Here is a 26944-nt window from a genome sequence, read left to right as displayed (position 1 = left end):
CTTCTGGGAGAGAGTGCTGTGTAGTGCTCAAGAACACGGACTCTGGAGACACATGGCCTCAGTTCAATTCCCAGCTCAGCCATTTGACAAGTTAGTGTTTCTTTACCTGGAAAAATGGGATCATAACAGTACCTACCAACCAAAGTTGTTGTGAGGAGTCAATGAATTAATGTTAAGCACTTGAAGAGCACCCGGCACACAGTACATACTCAGTGAGGATTCGTTTATTACTATGTTCTTATCATCATGATCATAATCATCATCATAACTATCATGTACTTTGTGGGCTTTCCACGAAACAAAAATCAACTCAGGTCTAACTAATAACCAGTTACTTACATAATAGCATATTGTCAGCATACCATAACTAAAACGTAAGATCTGTGCACGCTCTGGGGGAAATAGAAAAGACAATTATCAGGTAAAGGCTAGTGACGGGGAGACACAGGGCTGGACGAGGTATGCTGACTCACACTGATGCTCCTCTTCTCACGCTGGCCTCTGACCTGGGTAGGCTTTCAGTAAACGATAGCAACAGGTACAGAACTAGGGCCATAAACAAATAAATAATCCAACAAGTTAAATATTTCCTCATAGATCACAGGGAAAACAAAGGAGATATATTCAAGACATCCAATTGCACAGTTTTGTGGCCTAGACTCCTTGACCACATGTGATAGCTGTGCGAAAACACGGCAGGAAAAATAATCTTCACTGGGCCAAAGCCATGATCTGGCAGGTACCGCCTTCCCACACAATAATCACCACAGCGACATCCCCTCCTCCTCTTTCCCCCTACTTCCCGGCCCATCTTCAGGAGATGTGGACAACTGTATTACAAATCTGGGTTTCCAGAATCTTGGAGTAACCTTCTCCTGGCTCTCCAAACTGTCAACTCATAAGTCTTTCCCCACTGCCTTCCTCTTTCAGTATCATCCAGCATCCATCAACCTTCTTATCCACAAGACTGGTGAACTTTCTGGAACTATTACACGGAGAGTCCTAAAGAGTTTTTGCAAATCTAACGCATAAACCAAAAATTACTGCTTCATTATAGGCGTTATTAATATACAACTACGGAATCAGTAAGCTGGGAGGAATCTTGGGTATAATCTAGTCCAAACCTCTTGTTTTACAGATAATGCAACTATGACACTGGTGACCACCTATAACTAAAATAACATCTGACTCAAAGTAATCTAATGCATTCAGATAACTTCAGCGAAACACCTTAGACATTTTCATGTTTTACTGTTGTAAGAGGTTAACTATCTAAAGCCAAGTCGTTAATGATACTGTGTATCTTCTAACTTGTAATCATGTGCAGATTTAGAGGCAACAGTTAAACTCTCTAAATCATGTGCTTCCTTCATGGCCCCCAATTTCACATTTCATTGTTATTAATGGCTTCACCGTGCCTCTTATAAATTATTTCAAACAAGGAATAACTTTATATATTTAAGGATTTCTGAATTTTATTTTTTCTCCTCTGCAACTTGATTGGTGGAGGGGGCCTGGAAGGGGATGAGAAGCAAGCCCTGGACTCCCAGTGACTTCAGATGGGAAAGCCCAGTGGGAATGAGCAGAATAAAGATAACCCGTAAGGCTGCACTTCTCTCCCTAAGATGTGCTCTGCTTTGAAAAAGATGTACGTATCACCTTCCATTTACCAAATGGAAATCTCCCATTACTATATGTTTAACAAGCCAGGTCAAAAGTAAATTCATAAACAAGTAAATAATCTTATTTTTCAATTCTGTGGACTCGACTTCTATTGCTCATACATAAAATTAAATTGCTGGAATCAGCCTACGAAAGTCTATTCCAGACAGTTTATGAGGGCCCATGGTAATAAAGCTAATTGTTTAAAATATATGGCATGTCTATGCATGAATGGGAAAATATCCAGAGAGATACAATCCAGGACCAATTTTAACCAGACAGCACGTGTTGTGTAAGGACGGAGTCCATTCTGATTAGCTGGTGGCTGCTAAATATTTTTTATTTCACTCCTGATATAAACCAGAATGTTAACAGTCATTATTCGGCACTATCACTTTTGTTCTTCCTCTGTATTATTCTCATTTTCTTCCACTAACAATGTCATACTTACTCAATAAATAAATGTGATATTAAATAGCCAGAATTATGCTCCCTACTCCCTGTAAAGACCTTGATTTATGTTATGCTGGTCCACAGAACATCTCACTATCAACAAACCAAAGAAAAATTTTTTTGACAGAACAAGGAAGTGTGGCCAGTTTAAAAAGTAGACACAATAAGCCTTTAATAACACAGTGCTAATTATGTGAGCATGTGCAGAGAGTAAGCAAGAACAATACAGTGGTAACTTTTAAAATATATCGACACCCGAATGAGTCAGGAATCACAAGTCCATGTTGGGTGAAGGTTTCCACAAATCTCCAAAGCTGACTTAGAGAAAGAGACTTATAAAGATCATACCCTTAGTGTAACTTGCCCCTCAGAGCCAAAATTTATATTTACATTTATGTGTATCAATAACCAAACCAATATACATAAAACGTAATGAGATGAAATACATTTTTTTTAATAAAATAAATGCTGATTTTCCCCACTACCTCCTTACGGTTAACTTTGAGTCTCAGAAAAATGTGAGAATTGTTTTGGCTTAATAGAGGGTAAACTGCCCACTGTGAAAGCTGTTCCTAACCTGTGTGCAAATGCACCACTTTACGATTGATTTTGTGTTCCAACAATACTAAGCTTTACGGGCCTGAGTAACAAAACTCCTTCACAGCGGTGAAATAAGTATTTAATGAGAACACTAATTGTCAGCTGAATTTCCGCATGTGCCCTTGTCTAAGAAACAATGGAGAGACATCATTTCTTATAAACTGTAGCTAATAAAAACAGTATTTTTTTTTTTTTTTTGAGGAAGATTAGCCGTGAGCTAACATCTGCTGCCAATCCTCTTCTCTTTGCTGAGGAAGACTGGCCCTGAGCTAACATTAGTGCCCATCTTCCTCCACTTTATATGTGGGAGGCCTGCCACAGCATGGCTTGACAAGCAGTGCCTAGGTCTGCACCCGGGATCCCTACCAGTGAACCCTGGGCCACCGAAGCAGAATGTGCGAACTTAACCACTGTGCCACCAGGCCAGGCCCTAAAAACACCTAGAGTTTTAAAAAATCACCTAGAGTTTTAAAAAAATGATTAAGCATCTTCTGGGATACAGATACATTTGTGTTTAGAGCTTTCTGATCACTGTCCTGAAATATTTGCTTAATGATTTCTCTGAACTCTTTCCAACCCCACCTGTTATATTCAGGATATACACAGGTCTCCAGGAGAGACGGATGCAAAGTATTTCATTTAACTTCCAAACTGTGGAAACATGATGCATCAAACCAGGCAGTTTGGTTGTTTAATCATAAATTACTCTCCGTTTTCCAACTGTTGAAATGATTTTTTTGTGATTGTTGTGTGTTCCGCCAGGTGCAGCTGGCACTTCAAGCCACCACTTACTGGAATTGAACAGGTTAAGAAGTGGCCTGTGCACTTCATCCAAGTCAAGCCTACGGAAATGCTCTCCAACTCTGCTTTTCAAGATCTCAGTATTATCTATATTAAATAATAATTTAAAAAAACTTAAGCAGTTGTTCAGGGACCCCAAGATGGAGGCTGAACAAATAAAATATAATTTTAAAAAATTAAATGAATAAGCAAATACTACAGGAGAATGGGCAAGAAAGAAGGACTGGAGAACAGGGTGTTCATTTCGGTCAGCGGCATTCTCTCCTACGACATACGCTTTTCTGCCTTGTCAAGAGTTTGAGAAGGCTAAATTTAAAACAGCAAGTTTTACCATAGTGGAGCAAACTTTACCATATATGGTGAATGGGACCACAGCAACTTTAAAATATGGCCATTAATCCATGGAAACACCTCTCATTAGGTAGTAGAGGCTATGTCTCCTCCCCTTGAATCTGGGCAGGCTTGTGACTGCTTCCTCTAACCGAATATGATTGAAATGGTGCTGTGACTTCAAAAGCTAAGCTGTGGAGGCCAGGTAGCTTTCTGAAAACCATCAGACCAATCACTGCTTTGTTTAGTTTTAAACATTCTTGGGGAAAAGTCTATACTTGGACCTCATCAAGGGTTTAACAATCTATTCTACTAGCTTAATTATAAGAGTGAATTCCTTAAATCCACTAGGATTCCCTCTATATCCATTCCCACAACTGGCCTCCCTACATTATTACAGGCTACTGGTCAGCTTTTTTTTTTTTTTCCCCCAAAGTCCAACAACCTCAGCCCCATTTCTCTTTCCTCACAATGTTTATTTTGACTTGAATTCCCAAGTGTAGAAATATTTCAGGCACTCTACTGACCCCGGTTAAAAAAATTCCAAAAAACTCAAAAAGGATTACACTAGAAAGTGTAAGAAAACCAAAAACCACAAAGTAAACTTTCAATAGGTTTCAGTCTTGTACTCACTGGCTCCAAAGAATGTCACTGATTCAACAATTCTGATCGGAACTATTTACTGCAGAAGGTAAAGGAATATACTCATTTTTGTTTATTCCCATTATATTATGAGAAGTGAGCCCCAGTATAAACAGAATAAAGTCACCCGAAGAATAAAATCAGTTAAATACGTACTGTGTACTTAGCCTCAGACAGTCTTGGAAATTCAGTGTAAGCTAATTTCCCTCTTGATATTTTCAGACCTAACTCAGTAACACAAGTAACGCTTATTAGTAATATTAATGTACCATATGCTATTTCTGTCAACTTAATAATCTTCTTGGGTTGTTTTTTTTCCTACTAAAATGTCAATCTAATTTCTGGAGTCCTACCCAAGAGAATCCATGCAAAATTACAATGAACAGATTCATTCTATACGCACAGTAATTAGCCATGGGCCCATTCCTGAATGCCTGTAATTAAGTTCTTGTACATATTATAATCATTTTATCTGAAATCATGAGCTTTGCATAATTTGGCTAATATAAATAGCTACTAGTCCTAGGCACTGTACTAAGCCCTTTAAGTATATTATCTCATTTTATCTTTATAATGAGAAAAAAAATGGCTCAGAGATTCAACAACCTACTTAAGGTGGCACAACCAGAAAGTAGCAAAGCTTTTAATTCAGTCATTCTAACATCAGAAAACCCCTCCTGGGGCCGGCCCGTGGCCTAGTAGTTAAGCTCGTATGTTCGCACTCCACTTTGGCGGCCCAGGGTTTCGCTGGCTCGGATCCTGGATGCAGACATGGCACCGCTCGTCAGGCCATGCTGAGGCGGCATCCCACATAGCACAACCAGAGGCATTCACCACCAGAATATACAACTATGTATTGGGGGCTGTGGGGAGGAGGAAAAAAAAGATTGGCAACAGATCTTAAAAAAAAAAAAGAAAGAAAGAAAACCCTTCCTGATGAGCCTTTTCTACTGCTTCATACTAGAGAGATATTTCAGCAACATTTGCAGTAACACAGTGAAAAAGCAGATTAAGCCAAGGAAATATCTTTTCTATCAAGAGCCACCAACACCACCAACCCAAGGAGAGAGAGGAGGGCTCTCATGAAAGCCCCCCCAAAAACATCAGGTTTAATTTTTCATTTTTAAGACAGAGCAATAAAAAAATCTATCTCCAATTTTTGGATTAGGAAAAGCAAACATAAAACTATTCGATTATGGATATTAAAAATTACATCTCAGTACCTTGAACTGACAGATTATTTCACTGCAGCTTTCATTTTAGAAGGTAATAATACAAACGTTCAAAAGAAATATACACATTCCCCATTTTCATGTATGTGGCTTAAGTAACTCCACTCTCATCTAGGGCTGATTAACCAACCCTATAACTCATGTCCACAATGGTGTTTCAGGGATGGGCATATGATCCTATCAGAGCTATTTGCTGGGACTTCTAGGAAAGAGAAGTTACCAGAACTTGTTCTTCCTGTGGATGCTGTGGTGAAAAGGGATTCACAAGGGGGAAACCACCACTGCCTCTTAGCTACAAGACAAACCTACCTCTCAACGTTTCTGTTATTGCACTAATAAATGCCCATTATTATCCAGGCCATTGATTTGGCTTTCTGTTCCCTATAACCAAAGATTCCTAATTAAAACAGGAAGTCAGGGGCTGGCCCCGTGGCCGAGTGGTTAAGTTCACGCGCTCCACTGCAGGCGGCCCAGTGTTTCGTTGGTTCGAATCCTGGGCGTGGACATGGCACTGCTCATCAAACCACGCTGAGGCAGCGTCCCACATACCACAACTAGAAGGACCCACAACGAAGAATATACAACTATGTACCAGGGGGGCTTTGGGGAGAAAAAGGAAAAAGAAAAAATTAAAAAAAAAAAAAACAAAAAAACCAGGAAGTCAAAAGTCGAGAAATAAAGAACAACAACAACATTCTCTATGCCTTCTCTGATCTTTCCCCAACCTAAGGGAATCCACTGTAGTGCACACATTTTAAAGCAAGTGGATCTTATGAAATGTCCATGTGGAAGCTGATGATGACAGCACAGGAAAACAGATTTTCTGTTTCAATAGGCAGTAGTGTTGGTTAACAATTTTACAGACCTGTGCAGCTGACAAACCTTAACTCCTGAGTTATGTATCATAATTGCTGCAGTTTTATTAAACTGGCGATTCAGTCCTTTGGGTTCAAGGAGCCCTTAAGAATCTGATGAAAGTTATGGATTCCCTTTGCCAGAGACCTGTAAATACACAAATAAACCCATTTCCCCTGTGGTTTAGGGGATTAAAGAACTCTCCCAACCCCAAGCTCACCTATGGAGATCTACAGACCTCAAGAACCCATGTAGTACCAGTGCTCGGGCAAAACAAAAATGCAGCCACTTCCTGGGCAGTTTCTCAAAATCGTCATCCACTATGCCTGAAACTCCCACAAGTCTCCTCAAAGAGGTCTCATAGATACTCTTTTTTTCTTGAGGAAGATTAGCCCTGAGCTAACAGCTGCTGCCAATTCTCCTCGTTTTGCCAAGGAAGACTGGCCCTGAGCTAACATCCATGCCCATCTTCCTCTACTTTATATGTGGGACGCCTGCCACAGCATGGCTTGCCATGCAGTGCCATGTCTGCACCCGGGATTCAAACCGGCGAACCCCGGCCTGCAGAAGCGGAATGTGCGCACTTAACCACTGAACCACCTGGCAGGCCCCACGATACTCTCCTTGAAAAAGCCATTCTGAATCCCACCGACCCGGGAAGGCTTTCATTCACTCACCTTCTAATGGTTACAATAAAAATAAGACAGGAATCACAAAGAACATAAACAGAAACTTTTACTATTCTGTCATCCAAAATCAAATATGAGTTTATATTATTACCATATTTCCCTCTCCAGCCAATTATTTACGCGTCAGGGAAAGGCTTACATAGCATTTATATTAGATTAAATAAAGCATTAGTAAATTATTTCTATAACATACAGGACAAAAGGCTCTTTGTACAATCTCCCTTTGTACACTATTCCTACGAGAAAATGAACTTCGATTTAAGTATTTCTCCCTAGTGCACATTTCTGGGAGGTAACTTGCTGTAAATGAGAAGGCAATCTGTACTGCGTCTGAATCTCTCCCATTTAATTTGCAGTAATTAATGACACTAAAATATTTATCCATAAACATCTCTCATAAGACCAAAAGCAAGCAAATTCAATCAAAGCTCTACATATCAGGAGAGAGATATGCAGAACAATTAAATGTTTTATTCCAGGTTGCCACGGCTAGACAATACTAAGAAAGTGGTGCTTTTAACAGTTCAGAATGCATGGCCAAGGGGACTCCTATGTACGATAAACTCATTTAGACTTCAAATAACTACAAAGCAATTTATCACAATTATATTATTATCCAAATAATCTCTCAATATGTGTGGACAAATAAAGTCACAATTAACACGATATACAGCATAAGTCATAGGTAAAGTATATTAATATTTTACAAGTATTATATGTAGAAAATTCTAGTTGCCGATTAAAAGTCAGGAGTCACAATCAACTTTTTTCAGCAGCATGTGAAACACAGTAACTTTATTGTACAAAATAAAAAATTCAGACGGAAACCTTTCCCAATCCATTTTGAACTTCTCATGTGAGAGCTCACGAAGCTTAATAAAACGAATGGCAATACACACTAGTGCTATCGGAAGTCTGACAATAAACCTTACAGTTTAGCTATTCACAGAATTTATCTGTTTTTAATTAAAATTTGAACCAGACGTCTTCCAGGTTCCGTTGCAACATAGGACAGTTTAGCGTGTGTATTCTCTGCTAATTTCCCTCACCTAAGGCAGACGAGATCCTTCTTCCCTTCACATACAGCCTCTTTCATTTCCAAAGACGGTCAGCCTGGCCCAGGAAAGATCCAGGCTGAGGTTCTGGAGGCTGCCTGGGAGGAATGAGGCCTGCCTCCACAGCGGGTCAAGTGCCAGGGAATAAACCCAGTGCGGGCGGCAGCCGGGAGGAAGCCACCTGAGAGGATGTGGTGACCCAGCACCGCGGAGACAAACAGGCACGTTGGTTCAGGAACACCACAAGCATCAGGGAGGGAAGGAACAAGCCAAGAGTGGTTCTCAACTCTTTGGATTCCCAGCACATCTTTTTGAGTAGGAGACTTTTCTGAAAGCTGTATGCACAAGACTGAGGAAAATACCTGTTTTCCATATGAAGAATGGGGAGGGGTGGCGTACAGCCATCAGCGCTCCTTGCTGAGTGCTAGCTCTGCTCAGATATCCTGCTGCTCAACTAGGTCATTCCTCAGCATCGGGAACTGCTTTTGAATAGAACTGTTTACTGCCAGGCACTGATTTCTGCTATGCCCAGGAGGTGGTTTTCCCACATTCCAGTAAACACTGGATCTTTCTTAGGTGCCAGGCTGAAGCTAAGTCTCCTATCTCCTACTGCGGGTAACTGTAGCCAACTCTTACTCACAGCCCCACTCACAGCAGCCGGCACGGCATGACTAATGAAGTGACCACAGTGTAGGGCCCACGATTTGCGGTACCACTGGTACACCAGCTAAAGAAGGGAACAGAGGTACAGCCCTTGTTATTCAATCTGGGGACGCAGGCAGGCGATCATCAGGGTCTGCTAATAGGCAGGGGGCAGGTAGCACCACACAGTGGGAGGACGGGCTTGATTTCGAGGGCATGAGAGCAATCAGGAGACAGTGACAAGAGTAAGCCAGGACCTGAAGAACTAAAGAGACTGGGGTCCTAGGCATGTTTCTGAGAAGAGAGTTGAGGCAAAAGAAAGCCAAGGGGCTGGCCTGGTGGCACAGCAGTGAAGTTTGTATGCTCTGCTTCAGTGGCCCGGGGTTTGCTGGTTCGGATCCCAGGTGCGGACCTCTGCACTGCTTATCAAGCCATGCTGTGGCAGGCGTCCCACATACAAAAGTAAAGGAAGATGGGCATGGATGTTAGCTCAGGGCCAAAAAAAAAAAAAAAAAGGAGGACTGGCAGCAGCTGTTAGCTCAGGGCTACTCTTCCTCAAAAAAAAAAGTCAAATCGTCAAAACTGAAACACAAGGTTAATGCTGGACTGATACTAAATGCTGAATTTTAAAATGCTTCATGGCTGGAATCAGAATTGGTTCCAGAGCCCTTGGTGCAACTGAGTCAGGAGGTAGGAATCACGGGGGTGGGGACAGGGGTCTGTAAAGGCTGGAATCCAAGGCCTGCTTTAACCTAGCAGTGAGGATGACTAACAGTGGAAACCAGACTCAAGAAATCATGAGTCATCCCTAAGGGAAACCAACGTCAGCGTCAATAACTTCTCTGGGAACTTGGAACACATGTGCTTGAACAAATATTTTGCATCTAATATCTCACACCAACATTGAGGCACGCCTTCATTTTGGATAGGTCAACTTTTCCTTTTCTATTCTCAGAGCTCTTCGGTTACCACCTGAGGCTAATAATATCTGTTTAGAATATTTTTACCAGTAAAAAACATCAATAAGAGGTGACCTTTTGGAAAAATGAATTATTACACTTGAACTGTTTACCCTGAAGGAAGGCATCCATAAACAGTCCACTCTGGACGCGAACGACACTCCTCTGGGAAACCGTCAGTCGACCAACGCCCAGAAGGAATGTGCAGTTTGGTTTCACAGTCACAGCAGCACAATTAAAACTTGAATTTCTATCAAATGAGATGTGCGTTCACTTTCCTCACATATTCCAACTTAATATCTGCTAAATTCTTACTATAGGCAAGGCATTGTGTGAGCTGCGAAAGGGATTACAAAAATAACCAAGACCAGAAAATACTTTAAAGTAAAAAACAGAATTAAAAGGTTAAGTATTGTTAGTTTGCTCCTTCTCAGAGATGTAAAACTTCAAGATTTAATTCAAAATATTTTTCCAGATATTCTTATAGTTAAAATATACTGGACAACTACTGATACCCACAATAACATGAATGGAATTTCTAAAAATATTATGCTAAGTGAAAGAAGCCAGACACAGAAAAGATTGCATCCTATATGATTCCATTTATATGAACTTCCAGAACAGGAGAAACCGAGTTATGGTCGTAGAAGTCATTAAGTGTTCGCCTGGATTAGGGGGAGAGGCCTGACTTGAAAGGATGATGGAAATGTCCTTATCTTGTTTTGGGTGGTAGTGCTACAACCGTCAAAACTTACCAAACTGAACAGTTAACTGTGCATTTTACTGTATGTAAAATACGTCTTTTAAATGTTAAAAAATACCACTGGACTAAATAAACATCACTATGCTCAAACAACAGATAAAAGCATTGCAAAGGGTTAATGGTAGGATCTCTCACGCTTAATCTCAATGGCACTTATGAAGAAAACAGTCCCAATCTGGAAGGGATTAGATGCAGTGGATATAACAATACTCTTAATAATATAGTCATATTATCTGCTAGATTTCAGTCATGTACGAAAGATCCTGACAGAGGAAGTAACCAGATTTTTGCATAGCAAATGAAAACAGAATTTGCATCCATTTCTTTCTGCCTTATCCAGTGAAAACAAAACAAGTTATAATTTGCATCATCTTACCCTATTACCAGGGTACTTTGGGTATTCACAGGAAAAGAATTCTACAGAGCGATTCTCTAGTACTAGGATTTCTCAAGGGGAAAAACCTCGAGGGAGCACATCAGTGTCCCGGTGGGGCTTTTCCACCCTCAGTCAAATTCTGATTCAGCCTTCAGGGACCTGGTGATGACTCCGAGCCAAAGTCAGTCACTTCCGGACAGGAATGAGTCACACCCTGCCACCATTCAGGGCAGGAAGATGAGAGAACCCGGTCCTGGCCGAGAATTCAGGAAAGGGCCTCTTTGCTAGCTCCCCACCCCTTTCTAGTCAGGAGAGGAAAAGGTGGAGTGCGGCAAACAGATGGACCCGCTGCATCTCTTTTTTCTCTTCCTTTGTCAACTCAGGAAAGCTACAGAATTGCTTAGACCTAACCTCTCAGTTCCTTTAACTTCATTTAGGGAGAAGATTATGCTAAATTGAGCTACAAAGGAAGAATAAGGGAACTGGGAGTACCTGTCAACTTTTGTTGCTTTCCAACCCAGCACTAATATTTCAGCCAACCTCCCCAGGAATAAAGGGGCATAAGACCATACAACAACAATGCTACTTGCTCACCTTCGCAAGGTGCATGAACAGCTATAGAAATCAGTATAAACAAAGCTTCCACCTGGAGGATTCGCCCAGTACAACTGGAATTGGGAGCCTGAAAACATTTGTGGTGTTTTACATGGTAATCTAACATACATATCTTTTTTTTTTTTTTTTTTTTTAAGATTTTATTTTTTCCTTTTTCTCCCCAAAGCCCCCCGGTACATAGTTGTATATTCTTTGTTGTGGGTCCTTCTAGTTGTGGCACGTGGGATGCTGCCTCAGCGTGGTTTGATGAGCAGTGTCATGTCCGCGCCCAGGATTCGAACCAACGAAACACTGGGCCGCCTGCAGCGGAGCGCACAAACTTAACCGCTCGGCCACGGGGCCAGCCCCTCTAACATACATATCTTGAGCCTTCTCCCAGACTCGCTTTTTAAAGCTTATGGTCTAAGGCCACATTATTTTCAGAATTATGAAAATAAGAGCTGCACTTGTCAGCCATCCCCCAGTGAGGGCCGTCCCCTTGAACTGGCTGTGGATACACTCAAGTTCTGTTCTCAGCTGTGCTATCCTGGCTCAGTCTCTTTTCTCACAATCTTTAAATATAAATTGCTGGTAATTTGTTGGCAGGTTTGTCTTCCCTGCCAGTCTGCCTACTTGTTGAGGGCAGAGCTATCTCTGCCTTGGGTACTGAGGAATTTCTAGTGCTGAGCACAATGCCCAGCACAGAAGGTGCTGAACAGACATTAGATAAATGAATGTATTTCTGCACGCGTTTTTGGTTTCTATTTTATCGCTTATTAGAATGTAAGCTCCACTGAGTGAGACAGGAACCAGTTTAACAAGACAGGGCCATCTGCAAGGCCCCTGGCCTAACAAGATAAGGCCCCTAAGCAACGGGCAAGCTAGGAGAATCAGACAGAGACCACCAAGATCCACATGCCACAGCCTCTGGACATTCCTGGGCGTACGCATGCGCCCTAGCACCCAGGAGTCCACTGAAGGTGGCCCTAGCCCCATCAGCATAGTAAAAATCACACGCAGGGGTGGAGAGCTAGCATGCTACTGATACATGCATCGTACGTACTAGCATGCTATGTGCCAGCACAGGCGCAAGCACAACCCCACCTCTACATGCCCTGACAAGGCCCTCCTCCCCAGCCTTTGCCTAATAAAAGCCCCACAATCCTGTTCCCTAAGGAGCCGGTCACCTGCCCCTTTCCTTTCCAGACCTGCTCCCTTGTGCCTCTCCTGTGCACAAGCTAATAAACTTTTACTTTTCTACTCCCGTTTGTTGTCTCTCTTGATTTCCATCCTAGGGGACAACAAGAACCTATGTGCCAGTAACATGAGGACAAGTTCGTTTCTATCTGGTGCTGTATCCTCAGACCTTGAATAGCACATGACCCATAGGACGTCTTCAGAAAATATTTACTGAATTAATAGTCTGTGAGACAAGATCAATCCAGTGCTCTGAGCGAAACGAAATCTCTATGCACATGACTTTTTAAAACAGCAATAGAACTAATTCATGAAGGCCATTGCCGGCAAATTCCACGGTCTGCTTTCAAAGGGATTTTTTTTTCCCCCAAATAAGTTAGTTGAGACTGTGACTGAACTCTTCAAAATAAGTACTTCAGAGTATAAAACAAGCCACTAGCCACAGTTTAGGCAACCGTAATGCTCAGGAAAACCATGATTACCCCATTGCTCAAAAGTCGTTCGCTGGGTTGCTTACCCTTGGAGCGGATGACAAGGCCTGTGTGGAAATGTTCACGTCTCCTCTGTGATTTGTACGCTGTGATATGCCCGTTATAGAAGCATATACCCAGTGAGTTCTAAATGCTATTTAAATTTAAATGGAGGCAGGAAATATGAGACAGTCTGGCAATCTTCTGCATGGAGTATAGGTCGAACCCCAGTGGACAGGCAGCAAGAACAGGAATTCCAAGTGCAGTAACTGAAGGATGGAATTTTGGCTTTTACTGAAAAGTCACTTCTATGAAAGGCTTAAGTAGAAAGCAAATAATCTTAACCTCTACCTTATTTGGGGATGAAACCAGCCTTCTTTCATTTTGCTCTCATCTACCCAAATGGAATGGAATGTCTGACTTTTCTTAGGTCTGATGCTGCTGAAGGGGGCCTGGCAGCGTTTCAGTTCTAAATATTGGATACCGGCTGCATCGTTCCCCAACTCCTAATATACAAAATGAAAAACATCATTTCACTTATCTGTTCTGTAAACTAGATAGAGATTAGTTTCATTTTTCATATCACGAAATTCAAAACAATCCAGAAGCTCAGGGGAACGGTTTCTTTGTGTGTTCCTATCTTCACTTTTATCGTTTTGCTCTGTACCACAGTCATCTCTTTTAACAGGTTTATTTGACCTCAAACCATTCAGTAACACTCAAGGAACAGAGATTTTAGCCTCATGGGCAAATTAAACATTTTAGAGTTTTTCCATTTAAAATAACTGACCACTCAACTGATAACTACAAATATACTTTTATTAAAAGTTCACATGATCAATATCAAGAACACTACTCTCTAGACCTTCATACAAGATACTTTAAAATCTTAAATTTCCTAGATTAACAAATACTTTGGGGGCCGGCCCCACGGTCTAGTGGTTAAGTTCACGCACACTGCTTCAGCAGCCCAGGTTTTCACTGATTCAGATCCAGGGTGGGGACCTAGCACCACTCATCAGGCCACGCTGAGGTGGCATCCCACATAGCAGAACCAGATTTGCAACTAGAATATACAACTACGCACTGGGGGGCTTTGGGGAAAAGAAGGGAAAAAAAAAAAATAGATTGGTAACAGATGTTAGCTCAGGTGCCGATCTTTAAAAAAAAAAATGCTTTTATTTCTTACACATTTTCTTCAGTGTAAAGGCTAGCAACTGTCACTTATTATCTCACTACGAATCTTTACACTATATTCTCTTACCTTTCTTACTAAAATTATATATATATATTCAAACAATGATAGAATTCTATTGTGAAATGCATCTACTGGAAAATCCAATTTAGGCTACCTCAGTCACTTATATTTCATTTTTAGTTGTTTGTTTGTTTGAGGAAGATTAGCCCTGAGCTAACTACTGCCAATCCTCCTCTTTTTGTTGAGGAAGACTGGCCCTGAGCTAACATCCGTGCCCATCTTCCCCTACTTTATATGTGGGACGCCTACCACAGCACAGCTTTTGCCAAGCGGTGCCATGTCCGCACCTGGGATCCGAACCGGCGAACCCCTGGCCGCCGAGAAGCGGCACATACGCACTTAACCACTGCGCCACCGGGCCGGCCCCGTTAGTTGTTTTACAATGACTGCAACTATTATTTACTGGTCTACTACAGGCCAGGAACTGTCCCTCATACTTTGTATATATTAATATATTAAGCCTTATAACGAATCTGTAAATTATTGCTACCCCTTCTGTATTATTATCGCTACTACATTTTTCTGATATAGAAACTAGGGCTCCAAAGTTATAAGAACCTGCCCAAGAGCTGATCTATATCCAAGACCCTATCAATCTAATCATGCCACAAGGCTCTGCAATAATCTCTCTCATTCATTTACTCATTCACGCAAAAAGAATTTACTGATCACCTACTATGTGTCAGGCACTATGCTGCTCACTGACACGACAGTTCTCAAGATGCTCACAGTTTAATGAAAAAAAAACAAAAAGTGACAATGAGCTGTATAAACGGAAGGTACAGCCCTGGGAGAAAGGCGAAATCTCTAATAAAAAATGAAAGGGGTCAATCTGGGTTAAGACATAGGTAAAAACAGCTACCTATAATATTAACAACTTTAGCTCATGACCATGGAAAGCTTTTAGTGTATCAGACACCACAACCCTGAAAAGTAAGGTTTTTCTAATTATACCATTTTTGTTACAATCACCTCAGAAGTAGGTTCTAATATCGGCTTTTACGTAAGGGGAGAGGTACATTAATGACTCAAGATCACACAGCTGGTGGATGTCTGAGCTAGAATTTGAACTCAGATCTGTCTAAAACTCAGGTTTAAGTAGAGTGCTCTCTCTGTGCAGAACCAGGCTAAGTGTCTGATGAAAGGACTGAGTCAGAGTTAGGACAAAGGACTCTGAGAAGGATGATGGGCAGCTGCAGAGCAGGAAAAGGAGTGGACGTGGATAAATAAAAAGGACCACAGGCCAGCAGAGAGGCCCATGTCTTCCTCACCATAGACAGCCGCTGGACAGCAGGATGCCAATCCACATCCTTGGCCAAGGGGAGACCATCTACAACAGATGGTGGAAATCATCTTTCAACACAGGGATGAGTCATCATTTTCTTTTAATCTCCAGTATAAGTACCACTAATCAAATTCCGGTTTTTACCTGCAAATCCAAACCTTAAGAAAAGATCACTTTCACCTGACTGATCCCTAACACCTACACTTATCCAGGGTTTGGGATCCCCTCAGAGAGGGGAACAAAGGGCCTAGGGTCTCCTCTTCCCCTCCACATCCAAGTGGATGTAAATTCCCAAGGCATCTCCATAGCCCCCTGAGAGTGGGGTTTGGTTGTGCAGGTTAACAAGATGGCTGAGAAGATCCTCTCTCACCATAATCTCCAATTCAGAGAATAAGGGACCGAAACTGACTGTCTGCATACACAATGGTTAAAAACCAGGAAGCGAGTGGTGGGAAGAATGCGCAAGTCAAATAGGTTAACATCAGGTCAGCGAGTGCTCCCCTCACAGGCTGCCTGACTGCCCTCCCTCCGCTGAACACCTAACTCTCTGGACGATCCTCCATGTTCCCACATTTCAGCAGTAACAATGGAATCATGGAGAATCCTCACCATGGAGAATCTCATCATTACTCTTTCTCTCCCCCATTCTCCCATGATATTCTAAAGGCTCAATTTGTAATAAAAGCTATCCATTTCTTACTTACATGTCTCCTGCCTCACCTGTTGTGTACACAATTGTATGGTAACACACGGGAGCACACATACTATGGTTAGAACTGTCTGACAGAAATTGGAAGAATGGGATGAGCCACAGGCCTACCAATGGAAATCCAATCCCCACATTTATGAGCCGTTTATTGGGAGCCTGCTAAGTGTCAGCCCCCAGGACCTTCTGCTAAGATTCCCTGTAAGAGATTCCCCCTGAAATAAGTTTCCTAGAATTTGGAGAGCATTGTCAGTCTATCTGAAGATCTGTGCGATTATAGGAAAAACACACACAATAATTACCTCTGTGCAGAAACCGCACGCTATTCTGCAACTCCTTTATCTTTAAATACATGTGTCTGCAGCACAGCCACTGTCTTGATCATCCTTAACCTGACATTTAGTGGGCAGTTCCTGCACCCATAATGTGACACAGAGCAACAGCAGACTGACAGCAATGTTGGAGGGGAAAGCACTTAGAGACGGCTGAGGTTAAGAGCAGCAGTTCCCATGACTGCTTTCAAATAAAAGAACGCATCAGGATGGTGAAAAGGACGCATGAGGATGGTGATGCAACTGCCACTTGTGGACTGTGAGTGAAAGGCCCCACCCAGCACTGTACATACCACCTTGCATTCTCTCAGCTACCCCACAGGGCTGAAGAAACAGGCTCAGAGGAGCCTAGAAACTTGCCTCAGGTGATAGATTCTAGGTGACAAAGCCAACCACAAACTCAGGTCTTCTGACTGTAAGTCTTTCTTCCTGGCTCTTGACCACTCTGCACCAACACAGCCTTCACCGGCTCCTTCTTCTTTTAACATTTTTTCCCCTGTCCTCTTTAGGGATGAACTGACCCCAAAGAAACCAAGAAGTTCTCTCTTTAAAATCTTCTACTTTTCCTAAGTAGTATCTAAGATCAGTGAAGGTATTCGGTTTCCTTTACTATTTGTCTCACTTAGAAACAATGGTGAGTTTTGTTGGTTGGTTTTTCTTTTTTCAGAAAGAGTATCTTATGTTTTATACAAATTAAGCATTCAGGGCTTGTTTAATAAGGAATAGAAGACACAAGTAGAAGAACTTGATACAACAAATGAAGGCAACTGTTTCAAATCATAATATAAATGATAACAAAACAATGTTAAGGGTCTGATTGAGTTTTATACGTAGGGAGGGTGCATTTTTGTTTAGAATTTAGCGGGGAATAATTTTTCGTAAAAACTTAGCACAGGGGCCCGCCCTGTGGCCTAGTGGTTAAGTTGGTGTGCTCCGCTTCAGCGGCCCAGGTTTGGTTCCCAGGCACAGACCTACAACCAGTCGTCAGCGGCCATGCTGAGGCAGAGACTCACAAAATAGAGGAAGAGTGGCACAGATGTTAGCTCAGGGCGAATCTTCCTCAAGCAAAAAGAGGAAGATTGGCAGCAGTTGTTAGCTCAGGGAGAATCTTTCTTACCAAAAAAAAAAATTAACACAAATCAGGAAAAAGAAAAACATGCTTAATGTTGTGTCTTTGTGATACCACAAGTTAGCCAACATTTTGTCACTGCAAAGCCAAAAATTATATTTCAAACATCCAGAAAGAATGTCTGGAGAAATCATAAAAAAATTCAATTATGTAAACACAATCTTAGTTGATATAAAACAAGCTTTATAAACAAGCCTATAATTTGCATAATTACAATTTGTGAAAGAACATCTATTTACATGACTTTGGCCTATGACTAAAGTTCTGCCAAAGTTAAAATAAAAATTATAGAAAAGAGAATTTTAAAGACCAATATCCTTTTTTGTCCAATTTCAAGTATTTGTACTTTAAAATAGCGTGGGATATAGTCGAGTTGCAGTGTCCTAGACCGAAAGCATTAAATATAAAAGCAACATCTGGACTTCACAAAAGAATATATTTTCTTTCATTTGTATTTTTGGCTGCGGAATAACTTATTGCAGCAAGTTCTTTCGATTAGTATTCAGACATGTAGCCAGGGTAGTAATAGATACTACAGGCAGAGAAAATTGCCCATTACCCCTCAACTTGTCTTCTATGCAAACGTTCTGTTTGATGTTTTGGCTGAATAGCATTTGAACTGCTCGTTGGTACACGTCCAAAACATGCTATTGTTGACATTTGCATCTAGTATTCTTTAAACTCACTGCTTCTTGGGATGGATGCTAATTAATTTGAGTTGCAGTATTAAAAGGCAAGTCAAAACCAAAGGAAAAGCAATAATATTAATAACAACAACAATAACGACTTAAGACAATCACTTGATTGTGTTCACTTCTCACACTCTCTATCCTTACATGTGAGTTACCAATCAGTCAAGAAGTACATTTCCTTGGTTGAAGGTAATTGGAAATGATACTTTTCAGTTCTACAACTAGTGATTTTTTGCACAGACGCAGCCCTAAATCCATTATATTAAAAGCAGATCAAGCAACATAAATCTTATGGCATTCAAGGCTTCCATTACAATCTAAAAAACAGTCCCTGAACAAATGTTTCTTGAGTCTCTACCATGTGAAAAGCCTTATGATACACATGCTGGGGCTACAAAGGTGAATAAGATATTGCCTCTCCCTCCAAGACCACAAACTTTTTATAAAGCAGTAGTGAATCAGCTAGAATACAAAATGCAAACTGATAAGTATGATGACAGAAGAAAACCTAAAATATTAGCTAGAGTGGAAACTTTTATTAAAATATCATCATTTAAATCTAACCTGCTATAAATGCCACTTTGAGAGTTCAAGACCATCCTTCAACTTAAAGCTAGCTCGTGGGATTCTTGATACATTATAATCTCTCCTCAAGAAAGTCAGAATTTAAATAGTATTTCTGACGGAAACTTCTGCAGGAACTTTTGGCCTAAATTTCGACTTCTAGAAGGAAAAAGAAAGAAACGTTCAGCAATCAAAATATGTGACTGCTGTAACCCCTTCAGAAAAAAAGAAAATAGTGTGTGTGGATCTCTTTTAGAACCGTGTTTGTGTCAGATCCAAAGAACAATGGGAATTCTAAGAGGAGACTGGAGAACCTTTTGGAAAGCAATTATTTGACTTGAGAGTTATAAAATGGGAGAAAAACTGTGATTATGGATTTGAAACCGAAAATAACAAAAGCTTTATGAAAAAGGGCAAGACTGACTATGCTCAAAGGGAAAGATTTTGAGGATAATTTGCCTTGTTTTTTTAGCTGCCACACCCCATACCCCTAGTATAGAATGAATACACATATATTCACACACACACACCCCCCATAGCGAATAAGGCAAGAGCAACATCAAGGTTTATTTTTTGAGAAATTATGGTACATTTAGGAATGCTCAGGACACTCCACTGTCCTAGCCCCATCCCCTCACCTATCTTTTCATCCCTTCCAGGGCTGCCACTGTAGAGCCCTCCTGGATTCCCCTAAGCAAGGTTACATGCTTTCTCCTTGAAACCACCACACACCCTGGTATATATCTTGATTACAACATTTCACAGATTACTGCAATTACCTACTCACATATCTGCCTACTTCCTAGATAGTGAGGTACTGGAGGTCAGGGACCCTGGAATCTAGCAGAGTACGCACAATCAACTTTTTTTTTTTTTTGGTGAGGAAGATTGTCACTGAGCTAACATCTGTTGCCAATCGTCCTCTTTTTGCTTGAGGAAGATTGTCACTGGGCTAACATCTGTGCCAATCTTCCTCTATTTTATGTGGGATGCCACCAGTGTGGCTTGATGAGCGGTGCTAAGTCTGCACCTGGGATCCAAACCTGCAAACCCCAGGCCACCAAAGCATAGCGTGCAAACTTAACCACTACACCACTGGGCCAGCTCCTGCACAATCACCATTTTTATAACAGCTGACTGAGGGTATCTCAAAGTGCAATAGAAGAGAATTCTGCTAGGGCCATACACCACTAACCACTCTGTTAAGCAAATTATTTCAAAAGAGTAATTCATTTATTCATTCTTTCAACAATGACTTGCCTGGCATCTATGGACTATTAAGCACCATTCTAGGCACCAGGGGCATAGCTTAGAACACAAAGCACACAAGACACCAGCCTTCAGGGAGCTTATGTTTTAGAGGGTGAGGAAGAGAGAATTTTTTTTTAAATATAGCACTGGAATGTCTACAACATCTGGGATGTTTTGCATGATCTCTCAAAGATCCAAATGACAGAGTCCCAGTCCTCATGAAATTTACACTCTAGTTGCGGGGATAATTAATGCAAAATTAATGAACAATCAAGACAAAATACAAGGTGGATGCTAATTGTATAGAACAGAAAAATAAGGGGTGTGAGAATTCGTTGGTGGGCACTTGAGCTAGGAGGACCATAATAGGTTTCTGAGTTGGTGAGGGGCTTAGAAGGGGGAGCTACTGAGAACGAGAGGAGGTGAGTCTGGATGTTACCAGAAGGGGAATGAAAGCAGGGGAGAAAGCTGCAGGACTTGTTGGAACAACAGAAATTCTCCTCTCCTGCTGCCACTTTCCACCCAATCATTCACCTCCAGTCCAAGTGTCATCCCCGGCTCCTCTTGCTGACTGGAATCAATCGGTCTCTGAGACCTTATAGATAGATGCTGCCTCTTTCATAAGCTCAGACCTACTCTGAGCTGTGGGGATCAGAGTAAGCTCTAGCACAGACAGACCGGAAATCCACAGCAACCAAGCATCTACACAAAGAACTTTTTGCCTGAACTATCTGACTTGCTGTCAGTGCCAACGAGTTGATTCTGACTGCCAGCTACCCTGTGCAGAGCAGGAGAGAACCATGTCCAGTCTTTCCGTGCCATCCTCTCACCTCCTGGCACTGGGTCAGACAATGCTCCGCTGCTATTCACAGGGTTTCCATGGCCAAATTTTTCCCCCGGAAGTGGGTGGCCAGGTCCTTCTTCCTAGTCTGTCTTAGTCTGGAAGCTCTGCTGAAACCTGTCCACCACGGGTGACCCTGCTGGTATTTGAAATACTGGTGACAAAGTTCTCAGCATCACAGCAACATACAGCCACCAGAGTATGACAACTGACAGACAGGTGGTATGGTTCCCTGACCAGGAAATGAACCTGGGCCGCCGCAGTTGAGAGCCCTGAATCTTAACCACTAGACCACCAGGGCTGGCTAGTGTCTGACTAGTTCCTGATAATTTCCTTCTTTTATGAGACTATTTTTCCTCCCTCAGCAGAGTTTGAACCATAGCAATGTAAGAAACAAAACAGCAGACGAAATATAATTTCTACATTGGGCTGCAAAAAATATTCCTATCACTTTCTACATCAACAGGAAGAGATGAAGTCAATTCACTGATTAATTGGGGGGGGGGGAACGTTCCCCATGGAAGCAGAGCAGCCAGCGCTCCTCTTCAGCACACAGAACCTGCCTCCCCAGTGCCTCCAAACCCAGGGATCTCCACCCACCCGGCTGCAAAAAAGGCCACAAGCCAAGTATTTCCTGCCTGGATGTAACACCTGTGGTCGGTTGTTGGCGCTGATTTAGAAAGTAAGCGGCCTTTTGCAAAAATGCTCTCATGCTTACAGGTTGCTTCATTAGTAAGCTTTTGAGCACAATTTCTGGTGACCATGCATTAGGCAAATGCAGAAAAGACGCCCATGGTGAGATTTGCCATCTTTGATTCTCTAGATCAGTGCATCCCAAAAAAGGAGGCAACCCTGAGACTTAATCACTAAACAGTGCTTCAAAAGTCAGCAGAAACGCTCTGCTAAATAAGGCCCTCAATCCCAGTAGACTAGAGGGCACACTTCCATATATGAATGCGAAACATCTCTAGACGTAGCCAGGGACCACATCTAGTTTAAAAAGTTTATTTTCCTTTTGTCTCTTGCAAATTAGCTAATGCTAATGTCAGATGTTTTACCCAGGAGCTTGTGTCTAAATAACTCCCTGCTCTGAATTATAAATTCAAAAAGGGATTTCATAGAAATCGTCAGTACCTGCATGGCTTTTAAATGATTATACAACTATTAGTAGCGATAATCAAGTACGAGGAGAAATGTTAGTCAACAGCTTTAACACAGCCCTACATTACAAAACTAGAGCAGAGGTTAAAATTATAACATCATTTCACCAGAGTCTCCTCTCCCACAGTTGGAAATTATTTTGTAAAAGCCTGTTTACCATCAGCCTACTTCCGGTAATCTTTTAAAAGACTTATTATTTTACCATGACATAAACTCCCCACTGATGTGGTAAACATTTTCTCTCGATATAAAATCACTGCAACCCACATTAAGTTTGTATAACAACCAAAAGTTGCTGAGACCTGTTAAATGATATGCCTGACATAAAATACGCTGAATTGGCCCCTGTATACACTAAAGTATTAATATCAGTAGCCCTTGCAGGGTGGGGAGAACAAGGGGTAGAGATATTTACCTTTTTCTTAAGTATATCAACACTGCTTGAGTTGATAGAACCAGCTTAAATTACATCTGTAATTAAAACTAAGAGCCTATTGGAGCCAGCTCCGTGGCCTAGAGGTTAAGTTGGGCGCACTCTGCTTCAGCAGTCCAGGTTCCTAGACCATTTGTCAGCCATCCTGTGGTGCAACCCACGTATTAAAAAAAGTAGAGGAAGACTGGCACAGATTTTAGCTCAGGGAGAATCTTCCTCAAATAAAAAAGGAGGAAGATTGGCAACAGATGTTAGCTCAGGGCTAATCTTACTCAGCAAAAAAAATTCTTAAATAAAAAATAAGAGCCTATTGCCACACACTTAGAATGAATTTTCTGATGCCTCATCAGGTAAACACAGACTACACCAAGTTAGTTTTCTTTCTAAATTGAGATCTATTGTTGGCACAGTGGAAAAATAAAAAGCTCAGACCTCTTGCTTACTTCAATGTCCATTCGAGTTTTTAACCCTCATTTATTTACAATTCTCAGTATAAACAGTGACACCTTACTATAACAGACAAGAGTATTTTCCCATGAAACAGACAGTGCTAATTTTATTACAACTTTTTTAAGTTTGCCCCTATGATTTATATTTATATGTAATCATAATTTACTACTAAAGCCTGCTAAATAGTAGTATTATACATTAGCCGATAGCCGGAGGGACCAGGTGGAAAATGCGCTCATCTCCACAGGTCTAGCAAGACAGGAAACCTGGGTGTGAATCTTAATTAGCTCTCTGAGAAGCTAGGGAGAGGAACCTGGGAGCTTCGGTTTTCTCTCCTATAAAAAAAAGACTACCACTATTTGCTCCCTCCATAGGAAGGAAAACTAATAAACTGTTCTCAAATGAATGAAGGGTAAAGCTAAACCATGGAGTATCATCCCCTCTATTCAATTCGTCCCTGGTCAACAAGGAAGTTATCCATTCTTTGGATTTAAATGAGCAGTGCCTACTATAGGCAAGATAGGAAAACTACTTAAGGGTCCATCTACGGAGGAATGAATCAAGAGAATGCGGTATATATACACCATAGAATATTATTCAGCCAGAGAAAGAAGGCAATTCTGACATTTGAGACAACATGGATGAACCTTGAGGGCATGACGCTAAGTGAAATAAATGAGACAGAGAAAGACAAATACCGTATGATACCACGTAGACGTGAAATCTAAAAAAGCTGAACTCACAGAACCGGTAGAATGGGGGAGGGGGATGGGGCGATATTAGTCAAAAGGTACAAATTTCCAGTCATAAGACAAAAGAGTTCTGCGGATTTAACGTACAGCACGGCGATTATGGTTAATAATACTGTATCACATGCTTGAAAGTTGCTAAGAGAGTACATCTTAAACAGTCTCACCACAAAAAAAGAAATGGTGACTAGGTGAGGCGATGAAGGTGTTAGCCAACGCTAAGGTGGTAATCATCTTGCAATATATTTACAAGTGTATCAAACCAACAGGTTGTACACCTTAAACTTACATAGTGTTCTATGTCAACTATATCTCAATAAAACTGGAAAAACAGAAAATTTAAAAATGAACAGTGCCTAAAGACTGAAAGGAAGAAAAACCACAGCTAACTCCTAAAATTAAGTTACTTTAAAGTTATTAGAGAACAGGTTTTTAGGACATGAGGAAGAACTGTTGTTTCAAAACTGATTTGGCGTCCAGGAAACCGAGTCTGAGTCTGAACAGACCAGCATGGTAATTCGATTGCCCGTCTTCTGGAGGGACCCAATATGTCATCATTTCCCGACAGAGTTCTCTTTAGGGACCTCATATTTCTCCCCCCTCCTCCTCTTCCTCCTCCATTCCTCTTCCTCTCCTCCTCCCACCCCTTTTGTTTGCTTTTTTGCGCTTTAACAGCTCTCTCAACAGTCCGTCTACCACTTCTACGCATGGTTAACTCTAACTAGAAACCGGGCGCCCCAGGCTTTCCCCTCAAGCTCCAGGGGCCCCACAGGCCGAGGAGGAAACGCCCCGCAGCCTACCCTATCCAGGGCTTCCTCTTCCGAGCACTTCCCCCGCGAGCTCTGCGGCTGAAAAAAGGATCCCGCCCGCGCCCGGCGGCCACAAATCCGTTCCCCGGGTCGCCCCACCCAGCCCCAACCCTCCCTCCCAGAGCCCGGCAACCTCTTTCATCTTAAAGGCGATTCAGGTGGGCCACACCCCTGCGCTGCAAACCCGGGCCGCTCCCCGCCTACGGGCTCGCGGGCCCCCGGAATCCCCAGCGCTAGTTCCAGACGGAGGAAATGCCCCAAAAGTTGTTGCTTCTGAGACAAGACTGCTGCGCGCGAAGGCATCCTCCGGTCCACCGTGACTGTTCAGGGGCTGCGTCCCCGCCCGTCCAGAACCTGAGCTGGAGGCCCATGCGCGCCCTGCGCCTCCCCGGGGCCCGCCGCCCGCCCGGGGCTGAGCCGGGAGGCGGTCGGGTCGGCAGCGCGCGGGGGCCGCAATGCGGACGGAGCTCGGCGCCGCCGTCCTTCTCCCGGTCCCCGCGCGCCGCTCGCAGCCGCCGCCGGTCCCCGCAAAGCGCCCCCGCGGAGAGTGCAGCGCCCCCAAGCAGTCGCCCCACTTGTTCCCGCCTCGGACCCCTCGCTCACCGATATCCCCATCCTCGTCGTCGTCCTCCTCCGGCTCCATTTCTAGCAAGACGTCCCAGGTCATCATTTGCATGGCTCCCCCCGAAGGCGGCTCTGAACTTGGCGCGAAGTTGGGGGCTCCCGGGTTCCGGAACGACGCGGCTCTCGCGGGGCCCTGCGCCCGGCCGGGGACCGCGGGCCGCCTCTCGCTCGGGCTCACGGGCCGCTGTGTCCCGCCCGCGCTCCGGGAAGCCGAGCCGATGCGATAGCCTAGCCGAGCCCAGCCCCAAAGGCCACCACTCGCCACTCGAGCCGGACCTGGCCACTGAGCATGCCCAGTGAGCGAGCCGAGGCTGGCTGCGGAATGATTGAACTTCCCTGGGTTTTATGAGGCGCTCAGAAGGAAGTCGGGAGACCGGAGGGAGTCGCTGGCGTTCGCGTTCTGCACACGGGTGAACTCGCAGAAGAGGGAGGCGGGAGCACGCGAGCGTGGGAGTGGACAGGGTTCCCCAAACGTTGTCCCCAGGCGACGCAGCATTCTCTTCCAAGGTCATGTATGGACACACGCCAAGGCTGGCGTTCTTGGACGTCTCTTACTGGGGAGGGGGAAATCCTGCTGCAGCTCCCATGAAGAAGACTGAAAGCGAGCACGTCTGAACCGGTGGTTAAAGGCGACGTGAAGCCAATGGAGGACCTTAAAGTATCAATTCCTCTGACTCCAGAGTGGGGGAAAGTGTATTCTGGGGGGGAGACAGTGAGATTACAGAGAAAAGAGGCAAAACTCGTAGAAAATAAGCAGCAGAAGACAAAGATAAAACAGAGAGATCTTAAGAAATATGTTTACAAAGGCGGGAGGATTTCCACATAAAGTGAGGTTTAGGAGGCGAGACAAGCGCCCTCTGGCCCCACCCGCGTGAGCACGCACAGGGAGTGGTCGGAAGGAAGATGATCGCTGAGGGAAGCAGCTCACGTGGGCGATGGAAACAGTCCTCTGTGTCAGCAAAGCGAAAGGAACCAAAGACCGCCGCTCTGGTTAGGCGTAAGCTCTATTTTAAAGCAGCGTGAAAAGTACTATAGTGACCAGAGGAAACAAACAAAGCAGTGAAACAAAATTAACCCAGAGAGTAAAAGAATGCATTCCTGGAGACCAAAAGGAGCAGTAGGGCAGATACAAAGGGATTTCTACTTTGAAAACACGGGGTAGTTTAAACTGCAGGTTCCTGGGATTGTGTGTCTGCAGAACTTTTTTCGAAGGAGCTGGTGAACTCGGGTCAGTTTTGGCTTCTCAAAAGGGCTGGAAGGTGTTTGAACATCCTTGTGATATTGTCTCTCTAACACTTCTCATTGATACTTTTTATATTTTTTCCACTGAAGTACCAGGA

The 26944-nt window shown here is 42.9% G+C and overlaps 1 protein-coding gene across 8 annotated transcripts in view; it reads right to left on the bottom strand.

The window, feature by feature from the left end:
• Positions 1–26568, bottom strand: part of ANO6 (anoctamin 6) — a 187854-nt gene extending 161286 nt beyond the window's left edge. The window contains exon 1 of one of the 8 annotated variants that reach the window (XM_023643422.2): positions 25584–26568. In XM_023643422.2, the coding sequence (XP_023499190.1) occupies positions 25584–25656 (73 nt within the window). In that variant the 5' untranslated portion in view covers positions 25657–26568. The other 7 variants (XM_023643421.2, XM_070271287.1, XM_070271286.1 and 4 more) reach the window with 7 other exon arrangements.
• Positions 26569–26944: the final 376 nt, after the last annotated feature.

The sequence above is a fragment of the Equus caballus genome, chromosome 6 (assembly GCF_041296265.1).
Source record: "Equus caballus isolate H_3958 breed thoroughbred chromosome 6, TB-T2T, whole genome shotgun sequence".
In the NCBI taxonomy this organism is placed as follows: domain Eukaryota; kingdom Metazoa; phylum Chordata; class Mammalia; order Perissodactyla; family Equidae; genus Equus; species Equus caballus.
The sequence above is the reverse complement of the archived record's forward strand: the minus strand, read 5'-3'. Positions and strand labels throughout refer to the sequence as shown.